This window comes from Fusarium poae (assembly GCF_019609905.1).
Source record: "Fusarium poae strain DAOMC 252244 chromosome Unknown contig_2, whole genome shotgun sequence".
Taxonomy (NCBI): domain Eukaryota; kingdom Fungi; phylum Ascomycota; class Sordariomycetes; order Hypocreales; family Nectriaceae; genus Fusarium; species Fusarium poae.
The window spans coordinates 1,260,788-1,279,010 of NW_025408660.1; the positions used below are offsets into that span (position 1 = coordinate 1,260,788).

General features: G+C 47.6%; 1 protein-coding gene across 1 annotated transcript; it reads right to left on the bottom strand.

The window, feature by feature from the left end:
* Nucleotides 1-9,132: 9,132 nt before the first annotated feature.
* On the bottom strand, nucleotides 9,133-9,856 carry FPOAC1_013600 (uncharacterized protein; the record flags this gene model as incomplete). The annotated part of the gene is made up of 2 exons (XM_044857941.1): nucleotides 9,133-9,743; nucleotides 9,796-9,856. The coding sequence occupies 2 exons, from the start codon at nucleotides 9,854-9,856 to the stop codon at nucleotides 9,133-9,135; spliced, it is 672 nt and encodes a 223-aa protein (XP_044701323.1).
* Between the last annotated feature and the right edge of the window lie 8,367 nt (nucleotides 9,857-18,223).

The following is an 18,223-nucleotide window of genomic DNA, read 5'->3' on the forward strand; positions in this document are numbered from 1 at the left end:
TAGTGCCGTGGTGACTTGTAAGAGTACAAAGGTCGATGAGACAATTTTAAGATTCATACTTAGAAATTGATTAATGGCGGAAACGGGGTCGGCGACTAAAAGGTGACTACAAAATTATTTGTTCAGAAAGAATCACCATCAAGGTATTTCTAGGAAAGGACGCAGCACGGGAGCCGCCGTTTATGTATTCTCGCCATTATCATTTCATCAAGAACGAGGTCTGAAGCTGGATGGCGCGATGCCGAGAGGGAGTGAAATTTAAAGGCGGCTGAAATGGCCCTACAACCCTTGACTTCCTTGTCAGTGGGTACTACTTTACGGTTGAAGGTCTGCTTCAGGCCCTTGTGCCTGTCAAGCGTCGGCAGACATCCGTTCCAGAACTGGGCCTTTGTCGTCTGGTCCACCCTTGTTTTCCCTGCACCTACGTCTCGGTTTAGTCCAAAAAAGAGGAATATCCTCATTCTGCCCACTTCCTATTCAATTGCAGTGTCTACTTCTTTTACTGTTTTGACTACACCCTCAGCTCTGCAACAGGTATCCACGCAAATCTCTCAATTCGTCCAGTGCCAAATCAGTGTACAGACCGCTTAGCATCGTGTGCGCATATCTCCAATCCTGGTGTGTCATGACCATAGCTAAAGGGGACGGCCAGGAGAATAATGGCATGTGAGTGGCAATAACACAACACCCACCTCTCCCACATAATGTTTATATTGCGCAGTAGTGCTGGGTGAAAATGTATTTTATAAAACTTGATTGTTCATTATTGATATGAGAGTTCTTCTCGGGTTTATATCTCTAGATGATTTCATCTAGGACTTTGAACTCTAAATCTAGGACTTTCAGTCTGACAGTCTAAACCCTGAAAGGAAGGGGGATCCCCGGATTTTCCAACACGCCCCCATCCACCTTGTCTTCAGGGTACAGAGTCATCGTGGACTTCAGTACTCCAAATAATACGACCTGCTTCCTCGATCGGACATGCACTGACTCGAATGGCTTCTAGAAAGTGGCCATGACTGACTGCATTCAACGGTTTAGTGAGTCCGTCTGCTACCTGCTCGTGTGTGCTAACGTATTGCACATCAATGTTCCCGGCTTCAACTTCTTCTCGGATATGGTGCTCGGTTAACGGAATGTGCTTTGTCCTTTGGTGGAGCTCAGGGTTTCTGCATAGCTTTAGGGAACCCTGGTTGTCGCCGTTCAGTAGGATGGGCATATGTAGCGGAAGGAGCAGTTCAGAAAAGAGGTTCCTAACCCAGGCCAATTCTCTGGCACACTGGGAGAGTGCTGTATATTCAGCCTCAGTGGTCGATAGTGCTACTGTTTCGTGCCGTTTGGCCCTCCATGAGACTGTAGACCCTTCAAGTTGAACGAGCCACCCGAACGTCGATCTTCCCGTAACGGTGTCGCCTTTCCAATCTGAGTCGGCCCAAGCTGTGATGCTCCAAGCGGATTCAGGATCTTTCTTGACGCCCCCAAGCACTAGGCCGTGGTCTCTTGTCTGCTGTAGATAGCGAAGACTTCTTTTGATCAGTCGTGAATGTGCTGGTGATGGATTCGACATGTATCTCGAGAGTACCGAGAGAAGAAAAGCTAAATCGGGTCTGGTTTGGGTCATTCCATACATCAACGAGCCGGTTTTTCGAGCTATAGTCTTCTCGTTCTTCTGGAGAAGCCGAGTCGCCATTGTCTCTTGGTTGCAGTGTCGAGAGTGAATTTCGCTCCATCGGGGTCTTGACCGGTCGGCAATCCTCTAAGCCGAATTTCTTCAGTATTCTGGTAAAATATGCATCCTGGGAAAGGTAGATCAGCCTTGAGTTCCTGTCTCGGGTTATTCTTACTCCAAGAAAATGGCTAGCGGGACCAAGATCAGTCATGGTAAAGATCTCTCCCAGGCGGGCTTTGTACCCTTGGATTGCTTCCTTGTTGCTGCCCATGATGAGGAAGTCATCCACATATGTGATGATGATCACTCCCGTTGTGGGATTGTGATATACGGCCGTGTCAGACGTTGCTTGTCTGAAGTCAAGGGATTCCAAGGTCTCCTTCAGCTTCTTTTGCCATTGCCGAGGCGCCTGCTTGAGCCCATAGAGGGATTTGATCAATTTGCAGATCTTCTCAGTTGAAAATCCTGGCGGACGGTCTTCTGGGTGTTGGTCAAAATACTCGACAAGTCCTTCCGGCATTTCGATGAAGACTTCTTCGTCGAGGTCCCCTTCCAAGAACGCCGTCGACACGTCCATCTGCTCAATTTCCCAGTCAAGACAGGCAGCAACGGTGAGGAGGATTCTCCAGGTCGCCGATTTGGCAACAGAGGCAAAGGTCTGGTTGTAGTCAAAGCCGAACTGTTGTTCAAAGCCTCTGACCACCAGCCGCGCCTTGAACTTGTCCAGGTTGCCGTCCTCTTTTTTTCTTGACCTTGAATACCCACTTGACTGTAAGTGGCCTATTGTGAGCTTGGTTGCGGTCCAGCATGCGCCAAGTTCCTTTCGTGAGGAGACTGCGCAGCTCACTGTGTATTGCTCTGAGCCAATGCTCCCTTTGCGGACCTTGAAGCGCTTCAGTCATTGTTTTGGGCTCAGTGATCACCTCTTTTCGGGGATCTGGCAGCTTAGCTGATGTCATGGATGTTGTCGTCTGTCCATGCTGAGGATTATGCACCTCGGCATGCTGAAGATTGTTCACTTCAGACCTTCGTGGGCTCGGAGTTTCTGTCTGCTCCGTGACTGACTGTGGCCGGCTTGAGATGGGAGCTCCGTTCTTGCGGATTTCCGGCTCAACATCATGCTCAGTTTCGGTCAGGAGTTCTTTCTCCCCGACCTTTTCGTAGAATTTCACATTTGCAGAGCGGACGATCTGATGTCCCTTTCTGCGAGAGGGCACCCAGCAGGTGTAGATCTGTGAACCTTCCATGCATAGGTAGATTCCAGCCTCTCCTCTTGGACCAAACTTGTGTGATCTCAATCTTCGTTCTTTTGGTATGTGTATCGTGACTTGTGAGCCACAAATTCGTTCTCCGGATAGATCCGGCTTGTTGTCTTGTCCGGGGAAGGCCTCGTTGAGAAAGCTTTCCATGGGAGTGAGGCCATCAATTGCCCTGGTGGCTGTCACGTTTGTCTTACGCACCATATCTTCCAGGACCAATGGCCAGAGCTCTATCGGGATTCTTTCCGATTCCATGGTTGCTCTGACTTTGTCAAAGATGATGCGGTTAGAGCGCTCAGCAACTCCGTTAAATTCAGGAGTATATGGTGTCGTCTTGATGATTTTGACGCCGTGGGTGTACTCGAGGTTCTTGAGAGACGCACCATAGAGCTCAGAGCCGCCATCCATCTGGATTGCGTACACTCGGATGCCATACTGAGTTCGTATCTTCGAGATGAGCTGGCCTAGAAGTTCCGAAGCCATTCCCTTCCTCGTGAATGTGTAGGCCCATCTCATTCGATGTTTATCATCTGTGGCAATCATTCCCCATCGTTCGCCTCTAATACCCGGTGGATTGACTTTGAAGGTGTCAACATGGATGAAACCGGCCTTGGAGGCTCGCTTCCGTTTGTTTCGTGGAGTCCATCGTAGGGCCTTTGCGATATCGCAGGCGAGGCAGTAATTGAAAGGCTCATGATTGTGGTGGCTGTCGCAGAACATTCCTCTCGTCATTTTGGCAGTCTGCGATACCTGATATACGTTGACGTGGCCGAGTCTTCGGTGCCAAAGATCGACATCCAGGCATTGCTTTGATGAAACAATGTGGTGATTGCATGGTTCTGGCTGGAGTTCGGAGACGGCCTGGTTTGAAACGGCTGTCTCTCTGACCTCAGTGTTGACGTACAGACCGTCCCTTCCTATACGGAGGAGACCAAAGACGTCTCCTGTTGGGTCGTATATGTCGTTACCGTCAATCCAGCCGCCGTTCTTGTACAGCCTGAGCCCTGACATGACGTTTACCGGAAACTCAGGGATGAATAGCGTGTCTTTGAGGTTGACTGTGACCTGATCGCCCCATTTGTTTATGAAGCAAATTTTGACTGTCCCTCGACCGGATGGGTACACCTTCCCACCGCCCGTAACGAGGACCGTTCGGGTTGCAGGCTGCAGCACTGTGAATAGTCTTTGGTCGTTGCAAATGTGGACTGACGAACCCGTGTCGAACAGCCATTCTGCGGTTGAAGAGATGCTATCAAGGGAGACCTTACACGTTTCTGTATTGTCCATAGGCGGCTCGTCTGAGACGCTGTCTTCAAGAATCAGAAAAGATCGCTCGACTGTCATGTGATTTGATTCCTTAATATGGAGATTCTTGCTGTTGTCGCGTTGACGATCATGCTCCATGAGTTCCTTGGCGAGACGGACTGCCCAGTCGGGCCGCTTACCCTTATGGGCGAACCAACAATCATTTTCGTGATGTCCTCTCTTCTTGCAGTTTGTGCAGGTATAATCCTTGTGCTTGCCGACTCGATGATTGGTCTCCTGGTTAAACTTGTTCGCGGCTCGCTGGTTCTTTGAAGAGCCTCTCCTCCGTCCACTTGCCTCTTGCTTTCTTGTGGTTAGGCCCTTCCTCCCGGTCTTTTTACCGTGGGCCCAGTACGTAGAGGCAGTACCATGACTGTCATCGTCATCTGATGACCTGTTTTCATCAATGAGATCTTGCTGCATTGATCGTAGTGTTGGCGGATGCTCAGAGCGAAGGAGAGCCCGTTGTCTGGCAGTCCAGTCGGGGTACTCGTTCTCACAGGCAGTCAGATAGACCACCTTTTGAGGGTATCTGAGATTGGTTCCTTTTGCTCGAGGAGAAGTTTGACGAGTCGTTCGAAATCGACATTGAATTGTGGAATTGTCTCGTAAGAGCTTGATTTGATCCGGATAAACTGGTAAAGTGTTGTCTGCAGGAGAACTGGGCCTGTGCCAATACAGTAGGCCTGGAGAAGGTTGAACATCTCCTGGGGGTTTTCAATCCCGACCAGTTGACTGAGTGCTTCTCCAGTGCAGTTACCTCGGATGGAGACGGCAGCTTTCGCCGCCCTGATCTTTTGATCCATTGTCTGCTGTTCCTCGGGAGGGTAATCACCAAAGACAGCATCTTCGAGACCATTGATCCGAAGAATGGCCTTCTGAGCTGGGCAATATTGCTCCCAATTGGAGGGGCCGCCTAGCTTGAGCTCTTGCGGAAGGAAAAGAGTATTCTTTTCGGAGATGACCGTGGTACTGTCATAGGTTGAAGATGGTGTGTGGTCTTGACCTGAAGCACCAGATCGCGACGATTCGGATGCAGGCGACACTCTGATGGTGTTGCGAGTTTGCATAGTGAAAGGTGGGGCTCGACGTGAGGCCATTTTGGGATGAGGTTAAAGTTCGGTTCTTTGATTCAGAAGAGAAACCCGGTGTTTGCTAACCCGGGCTCATAACCTAATGTTTATATTGCGCAGTAGTGCTGGGTGAAAATGTATTTTATAAAACTTGATTGTTCATTATTGATATGAGAGTTCTTCTCGGGTTTATATCTCTAGATGATTTCATCTAGGACTTTGAACTCTAAATCTAGGACTTTCAGTCTGACAGTCTAAACCCTGAAAGGAAGGGGGATCCCCGGATTTTCCAACATTGCTGAGTCAAAATGGCTATTGGAGGGTGAGAACAGCGCCAGCGAGGTTGACGATGCATCACAGCAGCAACAGATTGAAGAATTAGTGTCAACGTCTGAAAGTGAGGCTGAATAGGCACCGACGAGGTTGTGAAGAGCCTCAAAGATCCACTATAAATCCACTTATAAATCCACGTACCCGTGGATTCGACCTAACGGAGACCCCACTCATAGAGTGGGCGGCAAAATTCTGGGACAAGGGCAAAATTCTGGGACAGCCAAATAGGTGTAAATAGGTGCAAAAGATTGGTATTTTCATTCAGTCTTCGTCACTTTTGGTCCGAATTAAATAGAGATTGCTAAAATGATAGTATTGGATTGATTTAAAGCTATATCCAAGAGCATTTTATTATGCGATGTATATTTCTCGCTGTGTTGCGGCCGAAAGTTGATGTGATTACTGAGGAACCGTCAGACTTGCTTCCTTCGGCATAAGGTCTTGTGACTAACCTGCCCGGCCTCCCTCCCAACAGGGAAAGTGCCGACGATATAATTTACTGTGTATTTCGCGGGCGAAGCGTATCCATGATTCTGTGATATGTGGAGGAGAAATTCCTTTCAAATTCAACAGGCGGAGGAGGGAGAGGAGGAAGGTTGGGCTCTTCTTGCGTAAGATCAACTACCTCGATGACTTCCTCATTGAAATCGGAGTCATCTGATTCTCCTGTGACGAGGTTTTCAAGTAACCCATCTTCTTGTGTGTTGCTGAGTTTAAATTCAACTCCATCGCTCGAAGGAAGTGCAGGCATATCTTGCAACGGGCTGCGATAAACACCAGCAGCTGTTGCACCACGAAGGCGCTCGTAGAAACGCTGCTGAGCAGAGGAACCGCTCGTATCATAGTAAAATCCGTTCCCAGGCGTTGCAGGCGAAGCTTCTCGTGATGCCGGAGCAATAGTAATAACATCATCCTGTATATCCTTGTTCTTCCACTCCTTCCACCGCTTGAAGCTAATATGAATCGGCTTCCCGTTGTTATTGATATCGTATTTGTGTTGCTTCTTCCACTCGATTTTCAGGCGATCATCCTCTTCTTTCTGCAGTTGCCTCCAAGTGCGATGTTGCCGGCGAAGCTCTTCTGCTTGCTCTTTTTGCGTTGTAGTGGCAACTTGCTCTTCTATCTGCTGCACCGTTGTGCTGTTCACGTAGAGGCCGGTGGGATGAACTCTTCTTCTACGCATCTTTCGACTATTTGCAGCGGAAATGCGGTCAAGGCGGTTCTTGATATGACTTTCGGCAAAGGAATTTAGTACTATTGCTTCGTTGAGAACGTCGTCAATAGTGCTGTATGCCTCGCGAGTAGGCGAGCTGAATCGTTCACGATAGTTGTGCCTGATGTGACGAGAAATCTCCCGAGCATCTCGGAATCGTGATTCTTGGGGAAGTAGGGATTGGATTGCAGGGGAGGCTTGAGAGAGGATAGACTTCTGCTTTTCCTTTAGCTTTTGTATGACTTCTGTGCCGTCAGGAGGAAATATTCCACTTCTCTCAAACCCGTTAATGATATTGTGCTTTGTGAAGCTTTCATCGATGATCTTCTGCAAGCGAGCAACAAGATCCGAGCGCTTGAAGTTCAGAAATCCCTCGCGGATGTGCTTGCGAAGTGCCTTCTGATGTGCAAGCTTGAGAAGCTGAAAGACTCCTACATCAAGCGGCTGTGTGAGATGCGTTGAGTGAGGCGGAAGCACGAAGATCTCGATATCAAAGCGCAGGCAATATTTCATAAATTCCAAGGAAGTCTTGCCTGTAAAGCCATCGATAACAAGAAGTCGCCAAATCTTTTCCTTCTCAGGCCGCTCAAAGTAAGGCCTTTCCCAAATGAAATCAGGATTATCGATATCTCTCATAAACTCATCACAGCCGTACCAATCAGTGAAGTTTATACCAAGAGCTCTTGCCTTTGCTGTTGCTGAGAAGGAATGCAGGTTGAAATGACGAATCCAATCCATTGAGATTTCTGCATTAGAAAAGCCGGTCTCAGAGCGTGCAAAGCGAATATTCTTATCCAAATCATTAACATCCCACCCTTCTGTTGGCCACGATTTGAAAATCATAAACGGAGGGATAGTATCTATTAAGTACTATTAGAATAAACTACAGAATCAAGAGAATACTCACATCCTTCAGCATTTACAGCCCCGATCATCGTAGCCGACTCGCGGTTCGAAAAAGCAACAATCTCGTGTTTTGTGTTGCGTTTTTTCCTCACGATGACCACCTCAAGCCGCTCACGCACAACGCCTATTCGTATGCCGCATTCATCGGCGTTCAGGATCTGAGATGGCCCGATATCTCTTCTCTGCACAACATCAGCAAGGTTAGTATAGAAATCCTCAACCTCCTGAACTTCGCGTGCTTCGAATTCTGCTCTCTCACGATCAAATGCCCGTACTAACTTCTTCTTCTGTAGCTGCGGATTATCTTCAAGAAAGCGTTTATACCATCCTTCTCCAACTGGGTGCAATGGAGGAGTTCGTGATGCCCTCAACTCGTTTGCGGCTGCTTCAATAACTGACTGATTTGCAGGAAATCCACATCTCTCGAGCCACATAACGTATGCAACGACCGCGCGCTCCTCACTTTCATCGAGATTCCTTGGCCTTCCAACGCTTGTATCACTAAAAGCCGGCTTTCCAGCGAGCTTCAGCGATCGAATATGCCTCCCTACAGCGCTCTTGGAGGTGTGATGCTTGACGGCGGCATCCCTTATAGTGATAGGCTTTCTTCCGTTACGCTTGGGGCGGTTTTGTGATACAAGGACCTCCCGGGCGGCTCGTACAGCATCGTTGACGCGATACGGATACGGCATTTTATCGGCTAGATCAAAAAGGCAGCTTCATAAATGAGAGTCGACTGAATTATACGTATGTGTGTATTGGAATTCATTGGACTTGGCGGGTGATTCTAATGAAGTTCCGACAGGGCGGGGTATCTGGCTGTCCCAGAATTTTGCCCTTGTCCCAGAATTTTGCCGCCCACTCTATGAGTGGGGTCTCCGTTAGGTCGAATCCACGGGTAGTTATGTACGTACAGTACAGTTTGTGACCCGGACCAGTGCACAGACTCGACAACTGCGGGTTTCCGTCATTTATTGGCTTCCCCACAGGAAAGATGACCATGCAGTATGCAAATATAGCAAACTTTCAGCTGGAGAGTAATTCATCAAAAAACCTTCCAGACAAGACCGGCAGGAAGATCGGCGTATTTTTACTCACCGTAATTCAAAATCAGGTTCTTGGCCAAACTGAGTTATCGTATACAGTGTAGTTTCCTCATTATGCTATCGTGTTCTCTGTCCATACTTGTCTGAGTAACATATCTATCTACCATCACTTTATACTAAGGCGTAATTCGCAGCACAGTATCTCGATTCTGACCGGTCGAAAAAATGGGCGGCAAGGTGCAGAATAGCTTGCCCAGAAAGGTCGATGACATCGAGATCTGTTGCCCATGTGTGACGACGATGAGCAGTGTCGGTCTTGAGCTATCAATCACTCAACGCCCACGCTACGACTTGCCAATTGTCCTCCATTAACGATTAAACCTGACCCAGCGTGCTTCTTCTTCTGCCGTGATTTCTTAAAACGAGCACAGCAACCTATAGCACCATAGACTGTTGCCACAAACCACAAAACAACACAAACGAAATTGAACCAGACTGCCGCCTGAATCCTGCCTGGCGAAGCTGGGGATAATACTTCTTTATCATCTGCGCCCAGGTACAGTGAAGCAAACACTCCAAACTGCGCCAGCCACAGAACAGAGATAAAAGCATCCAAAAAGCACCAGTACCACACAGCCGTCATGAAGATCCATTGCATGATACAGCTTATCATGGACAGACCAGCTACAACCTCGGCGTAGACCCAAGAAGGGTGTGCCCTTATGCTGTGCCTTGTTGCTTGGTGAAGGTCAAGCCCGTATAGGATTGCCACTACTACTGCGAATATGCATTGTAGGATACGCAGTAGAGCATGGGAGATTAGGCCTGTCAGACGTTTCTTTTCCGCATAGTTAGCAGTATATGTCGATGCGTTCGGGGTTTTTTGACTCGACGGGGTACCTTCGGGCTCGAATTTGTGGTGGCCTCGGATATGTAGATCTGGGATGTACAGTTAGCGTCGGGTCATGCTAAGGATACCTAGGCACCTTACCATGCTTGAGACATTCAATGTCCTTTTTGTCATCAGGGTAAAGTATGCCTTTTCCCTGCATGTTGAGAGATTTCAACGAATTATTTGTTGGTAGGTTTCCCAAGTTAGTCCTCCCAGGGAGGGGAAAAGCAGTACCTATATATACCTAGGTGTAAGAGAATTCTGTGTTTCTGTGTACAGTCCTATCGAACGAATGACCTCATAAAGCGACCTTGTCACATACTCATCCCCTTTGTCAAGCATGATAACGGGTTCCATTTTGGTAACGTTAGCCTCGGAAACTGACCTTATTATGGATACACAAGGGAAAGCACCGGTATTAAAGGTGGAGTAAAGTGGAACAACTATGGAGCTAAAGGAGTTAGTGGAGTCTAGCAAAGCCAATGTCTGAATTTACGCATCATGAATCCGTAAATATGCGTCAACTTCAGTCTAATTTAGGTAGTTGAGTGGCAGTGCAATCCTTTCGGATGAGAAACCTCGGTCTAAATCACTCTTAAATACGTACCCGTGGATCTGACTGAAAAGGAGCCCCACTAGTGATGCATTTTTCTGTAACGTAATCCATAAGCGAGTGCCGCACTTAACCTATACACCTTAAACCTTGTTTCTTAAAAATATATGAAAAATCGAAATCATGCTTAAAATAACTAGCTAAGATTCTAGTAAATTATAAATAAGTGACGAAATTAGTTATGTTATCTGTCTATAAATTCTTAAAAATTCCTATATAGCTAAAACCTCAGAAATCTATTTATACTGTGCTATACACTGTATGTGACGGGTGAAGGTTCCCAAGGGATAAACTAGTCCGTACTGGTTTATGTTGGCAGAGTCGTAGGGCGTTGTCACTGAGCGTTGCGAAGTGTCACGTCTCTTAATAGTGAATAGAGCGGGTTAGGCGTATTCAGGTAAAGAAGTTTTGTTGATAGCTGGTAGGCCATCGTACTATCTAGTGCTAAGCGAATGTATATATACATGAGCTACAGGGTAGTTGGTGTGGAGGGCTCACGATGTGTCGGGTGAGCCTATGGATGATTGGTGAAAAAGGTGGGGTACACGTGACGCTGGGACAGGGATCGTGACAGAAAAAGACTAGGATGTAAAGTCAGGGACCTTACACTGCATTCTCATATATATAGCTATAGCGCCCCCAGGATCAGGTTCAGATTCGGGCTCAGACTCAGGCTGTGACAAGACCGGTCCAGACCATTAAGACCGGTCCGACCATGGTCTTGAGAAATCCTTAGACCAGACCAAGTCTTGGCGGTCTAGACCAGATCAAGACCAAGTCAGACCAGACCATTCCGATCACTGGCGTCACCCGCCAAAGTGGTCTGCCCTGGATGTCGAACAGGTGGAATCTATAGCAAATATCTATATGGGCGATGACGGGTAGTCAGAGGCCGCGATACACACCAAAGAGAACAGGCATACCGGTAGTATGGCTTTGAGTCCAGTCTTAGCATTCTTCCCATCCTCGGACAATCGTTGGTAGATATGGTGATTCCAAAGACAAATTTAGAACCAGCCAAATTTAGGAACGCACATTCACGGTACAGACATGATATATTACTGACAAGACTTCATTCAGACTGTAACTTTTGATTGTCATTTAGGTCCGATATTTGTACTCTAGCATTCCCCATGTCTCATCCATCAGGGTTCCTGTCGAAGTTGTTGAAGAATAGTTTATTTGTGCTTGATTGAATACATTAGTCCTCCATTCCCGTGAGACATGTACCAGACCAGGAATACTTACAGGGCAGTTGGTGCAGGTGCAGCTAGAGCCGCAGCTGCAAGAGCCAGAAGAAGCGCATCCACAGCCAGACATGATGATGGTTATTTTCGGAAAGTGTGGTGTTGAAGATTGTTTGTTTTCGTGAAGTTGAGATGTGGGAGGTTGATTGAGGAGAAAGAAAATAGCGGGCGGATAAGAGGGGATGCACTTTTAAAATAGTCCAGTGGGCGAGAAGGAGTCACGGCTGGTCAAAGTCAGTGATACACAGTTTCACGCCAACCTAGGTTTCCCTTTGGCAGCCTAAAACGACTCCTCAGTGGCTCGATTTCCCAAGCTTGACCATTCTCATCGGCCCATCTTCCCAATAGAGTGTAGCGCTTGGTGCACTTTGGTAAGAGGCGCCAAATGACGTTACAAGTGCGAACTAGAAAGTGACAGCTCGTATTACGATTGTAAGTAGTTCTCACGTAACCGGCGAGCCCGGACCTCCTGATAAGCGTGTACAGTGCACAGTCAACCTGGAAAAGGGCTATGAAGATGTTGAACGGATCGCGTGCGCCTTGATGTCCTTATCCCCCGCCTTCCTTGGAGAGGGGTCTGCTTATTATGCTTTCCTGAATGGGTCTAGGGTCGCCGACAGCTGACCGATAGGTCACACGATACCCCGTGCGGCCATCCTACTGTTCACCATTATTACTTCATTCGGCTCGCCTTGGTGATTTCTCGGTCAATATTCGGCTCCAATCAGTACAAGTTTTGGTTCTCCCTGATGAAACAAAAGGGGGTTAACCCCAGAAGACTGTTGAGGCTTATACTTCAACACTCCCATGCCCGACATAACTCAACTCAGGGTGTTAATGACCTCCCTAGACCACTGACCCCCTGTTGCAATGTTGGCAATGACTGGCAAGCATCAGTATATAGCGAGCGTCTACAGCATTGAGTAAATCCAGGAGAGGGACGATCTTGTACAGCAAAGACCGAAACCAGTTGTCCATCCGCACACTCTCTTCAATTTCTAGCGCACGAATCAAGCTTACGGGGTGTATATAGCAATCACTGATTTTACTGTGCTCAAGGGTCGGAACCACTACATCCACTCCACTTTGGGGCCAAGTAGAGTGGATGTACGATTTTTAGGCAATTACGAAGTGGATGTAGCACATATTCGACCGGAGTGGAATGGATGTACATACCCGTGGATTCGACCTAACGGAGACCCCACTCATAGAGTGGGCGGCAAAATTCTGGGACAAGGGCAAAATTCTGGGACAGCCGGATACCCCGCCCTGTCGGAACTTCATTAGAATCACCCGCCAAGTCCAATGAATTCCAATACACACATACGTATAATTCAGTCGACTCTCATTTATGAAGCTGCCTTTTTGATCTAGCCGATAAAATGCCGTATCCGTATCGCGTCAACGATGCTGTACGAGCCGCCCGGGAGGTCCTTGTATCACAAAACCGCCCCAAGCGTAACGGAAGAAAGCCTATCACTATAAGGGATGCCGCCGTCAAGCATCACACCTCCAAGAGCGCTGTAGGGAGGCATATTCGATCGCTGAAGCTCGCTGGAAAGCCGGCTTTTAGTGATACAAGCGTTGGAAGGCCAAGGAATCTCGATGAAAGTGAGGAGCGCGCGGTCGTTGCATACGTTATGTGGCTCGAGAGATGTGGATTTCCTGCAAATCAGTCAGTTATTGAAGCAGCCGCAAACGAGTTGAGGGCATCACGAACTCCTCCATTGCACCCAGTTGGAGAAGGATGGTATAAACGCTTTCTTGAAGATAATCCGCAGCTACAGAAGAAGAAGTTAGTACGGGCATTTGATCGTGAGAGAGCAGAATTCGAAGCACGCGAAGTTCAGGAGGTTGAGGATTTCTATACTAACCTTGCTGATGTTGTGCAGAGAAGAGATATCGGGCCATCTCAGATCCTGAACGCCGATGAATGCGGCATACGAATAGGCGTTGTGCGTGAGCGGCTTGAGGTGGTCATCGTGAGGAAAAAACGCAACACAAAACACGAGATTGTTGCTTTTTCGAACCGCGAGTCGGCTACGATGATCGGGGCTGTAAATGCTGAAGGATGTGAGTATTCTCTTGATTCTGTAGTTTATTCTAATAGTACTTAATAGATACTATCCCTCCGTTTATGATTTTCAAATCGTGGCCAACAGAAGGGTGGGATGTTAATGATTTGGATAAGAATATTCGCTTTGCACGCTCTGAGACCGGCTTTTCTAATGCAGAAATCTCAATGGATTGGATTCGTCATTTCAACCTGCATTCCTTCTCAGCAACAGCAAAGGCAAGAGCTCTTGGTATAAACTTCACTGATTGGTACGGCTGTGATGAGTTTATGAGAGATATCGATAATCCTGATTTCATTTGGGAAAGGCCTTACTTTGAGCGGCCTGAGAAGGAAAAGATTTGGCGACTTCTTGTTATCGATGGCTTTACAGGCAAGACTTCCTTGGAATTTATGAAATATTGCCTGCGCTTTGATATCGAGATCTTCGTGCTTCCGCCTCACTCAACGCATCTCACACAGCCGCTTGATGTAGGAGTCTTTCAGCTTCTCAAGCTTGCACATCAGAAGGCACTTCGCAAGCACATCCGCGAGGGATTTCTGAACTTCAAGCGCTCGGATCTTGTTGCTCGCTTGCAGAAGATCATCGATGAAAGCTTCACAAAGCACAATATCATTAACGGGTTTGAGAGAAGTGGAATATTTCCTCCTGACGGCACAGAAGTCATACAAAAGCTAAAGGAAAAGCAGAAGTCTATCCTCTCTCAAGCCTCCCCTGCAATCCAATCCCTACTTCCCCAAGAATCACGATTCCGAGATGCTCGGGAGATTTCTCGTCACATCAGGCACAACTATCGTGAACGATTCAGCTCGCCTACTCGCGAGGCATACAGCACTATTGACGACGTTCTCAACGAAGCAATAGTACTAAATTCCTTTGCCGAAAGTCATATCAAGAACCGCCTTGACCGCATTTCCGCTGCAAATAGTCGAAAGATGCGTAGAAGAAGAGTTCATCCCACCGGCCTCTACGTGAACAGCACAACGGTGCAGCAGATAGAAGAGCAAGTTGCCACTACAACGCAAAAAGAGCAAGCAGAAGAGCTTCGCCGGCAACATCGCACTTGGAGGCAACTGCAGAAAGAAGAGGATGATCGCCTGAAAATCGAGTGGAAGAAGCAACACAAATACGATATCAATAACAACGGGAAGCCGATTCATATTAGCTTCAAGCGGTGGAAGGAGTGGAAGAACAAGGATATACAGGATGATGTTATTACTATTGCTCCGGCATCACGAGAAGCTTCGCCTGCAACGCCTGGGAACGGATTTTACTATGATACGAGCGGTTCCTCTGCTCAGCAGCGTTTCTACGAGCGCCTTCGTGGTGCAACAGCTGCTGGTGTTTATCGCAGCCCGTTGCAAGATATGCCTGCACTTCCTTCGAGCGATGGAGTTGAATTTAAACTCAGCAACACACAAGAAGATGGGTTACTTGAAAACCTCGTCACAGGAGAATCAGATGACTCCGATTTCAATGAGGAAGTCATCGAGGTAGTTGATCTTACGCAAGAAGAGCCCAACCTTCCTCCTCTCCCTCCTCCGCCTGTTGAATTTGAAAGGAATTTCTCCTCCACATATCACAGAATCATGGATACGCTTCGCCCGCGAAATACACAGTAAATTATATCGTCGGCACTTTCCCTGTTGGGAGGGAGGCCGGGCAGGTAAGTCACAAGACCTTATGCCGAAGGAAGCAAGTCTGACGGTTCCTCAGTAATCACATCAACTTTCGGCCGCAACACAGCGAGAAATATACATCGCATAATAAAATGCTCTTGGATATAGCTTTAAATCAATCCAATACTATCATTTTAGCAATCTCTATTTAATTCGGACCAAAAGTGACGAAGACTGAATGAAAATACCAATCTTTTGCACCTATTTACACCTATTTGGCTGTCCCAGAATTTTGCCCTTGTCCCAGAATTTTGCCGCCCACTCTATGAGTGGGGTCTCCGTTAGGTCGAATCCACGGGTAGGAACATATGATTCTGACTGGACAAGAGACCAATCACAATTGAAGGCAGGAAGGTTCACTAGTGATCTGCACAGCTGAGGCCCCCTGCAATTTGAGCTGTCAGTGCGCAGTTCCCGCGTCCACCCGCCTCCCCGCCTCTTCGTCACATCCCATATGCGGTTGAACTTGGCCAGATTCCTCACTTTTCCTTAGACTACCAAATTATTATTGCCGTCGAGCGATGGTTTATACAGTGATTGGATGACCTAGAATTACTACTCCAAAACATGCATTAATGATCATACCATTCGTAGAACTGCATATCTTCACACCAGCTGAAAGACTCTTTTCAATACCTTGAGCCTATACATTCCATAACTGTAACCTCATCGGATTTGGGGCAGTTCTGACTTATATCTAAGACGGAAATCACTGACCAGAAATCCGCTCCATTTACTGGTTCATGTAAATGTATATAAGGTCTGCGCAAGATTCCCAATTAACATTTTACAAACCAAACCAATCCATTCTTATCAATCTCCCTACAGCCAACTATCTCTCAGCTTTACCAAACCCCATCTTCACAAACACATCATATTGGGTAATTTCAAGAGTGTGGTCACAGCCTACCTGGCTTTGACAATCACTGTCCAGCCCTCCGTTGCAGCAGCACTCGGTGCCCATCCTGGCACGGCTCAAGTCCTCGGTCAGGATGCTCTGGAGCGATCACACATACCTGGGCATTTGAGTTAACCCAAACCTTAACTCATGAGTTAACTCATAACTCAAACTCACAAAACTCATATGAGTTGAGTCTGAGTTATCGCCGCTGACTCATGAGTTACTGTAACTCATGAAACTCACGCCGGTATCCCCACTATTTCAACCCTTGATTTAGTCTAAGTTAAGTTAGCTTGTTGCAAATTTACTTTGTTGAAAAGCGGCCAATGGCTCATACTCATCCGTTCGGAAGCTTCAATACAAGTTCTGCAGCTACAATGGCGATAACCAACAGACTTTCTCTCTCTTGAATTCATTACCTATACCATTAAGCCATCGCTATGGTATCGGAATCATCTTCTGTGCCCAGCACACCCTCTTCTAGTCCCGACTTCATCGATGTTGAGGGATTTTTCACCAGAGAGAAGGCAAAGCCTCGCGCTTTATATGTTTGCTTGTACTGCAAGGCGAGCCCATGGAATGATGGCTATAAGGGCAATGCGCGGCGTCACATAATAAATCACCACCCGTATCTGATCGGGCTCTCCAGCCGGCAGAATCGATCTCAGCAATCTCTCGACACGTATATCACCTCATCCACCACGCCATCCGCAGCAGCACTACGGAATACCTTCAATCGGCAGGCCTATGTCGACGCTATCATCGGCCTTGTTACGCGTCGCAGGGTGGCCTTTTCGATGGTTGAGTGGGATGAGCTAAAGGACCTGGCCCTAGCATGCAATCCTGCTATCGAGGATAGCCTAATCACTTCCCGACGTACAGTAATGCGCTATATTTCAGCGAACTATGAGTTATACGCCGATCATTTGGCACAATCCCTTTGGTCTGCCGTTTCGATGATTCACATCTCATCTGACCTCTGGACATCGCCACATCGGCATGGTATGCTAGCAGTATGTGGACAATGGGTCGATAAGGACTACGGGCTCCGAAAGGCGCTCCTAGGGCTGCTAGAATGTCCAAAAGACCACTCGGGTAAGTCTCAGGCCGGTCTGATTGCTGATGTCCTGAAGCGCTTTGGGATTCGACGCGTGGGATATCATACCGGAGATAATGCAACCTCCAACAATACTTGCCTAGAGGCGTTATCAGAAAAGCTTTTTAGCGAGCGAGAAGTAAGTGAAAGGCTATGCGGTGACTTTTTTCCTATCCCAGCTAAGTTCCGCCTAGATTATCTTCGACCCTGTCCGCCGCCGTATCCGCTGTTTCGGCCATATTATTAACCTTTCCCTTCAAGCTTTCCTTCTCGCGCGCTCGAAAGAAGCTCTACAGGCTGCTATTCATGCCACCGGCAATGTCGCTGGTGCACAACCTGTCGAGACTTTCTCTGCTGCCCTCGGTGAGAGTGCGCCTCCTGCATCAGATATTCCGGTGGATCAAGCACTGGAAGAGAACCATGGGAGACAGCAAAGAGACAGAAATGCTCGCAGAGTAGAATTTAGTGGGTGGGAAGGTATTGGTGCTCTCCGGAAGCTCCACCATCTTGCAGTCTGGCTTCGTAACTCCCCGATTCACAGCGATGACTGGCGCGAAGCTGTGGATCGCAGTCTCGGCATCGACAACACAACGCGATGGTCCTCATGGTATAAGACCATCAGTGTTGCCCTCGATAAGATGGTACAGATCGTCCAGTTTATGGTAGACCATGACAAGGACATTGGCCTCACTAATCTTCTAACGGGCGCTGACTGGGATATACTATCGAAAACCCATGCTTTTCTCCAGCCTTTTACTGAGGCAACGCTGATAACAGAAGGCGATAAAGCGAGCATTTGCAGTACACTGCGGCTGATGGATGGTCTTCTCAGCCACTTCGAGAAAGCGAAGGTACCCGATGTCTACCTCGGTTCAAGATATGATAGTCGCTGATTTGTTAGATACACTACTCGACC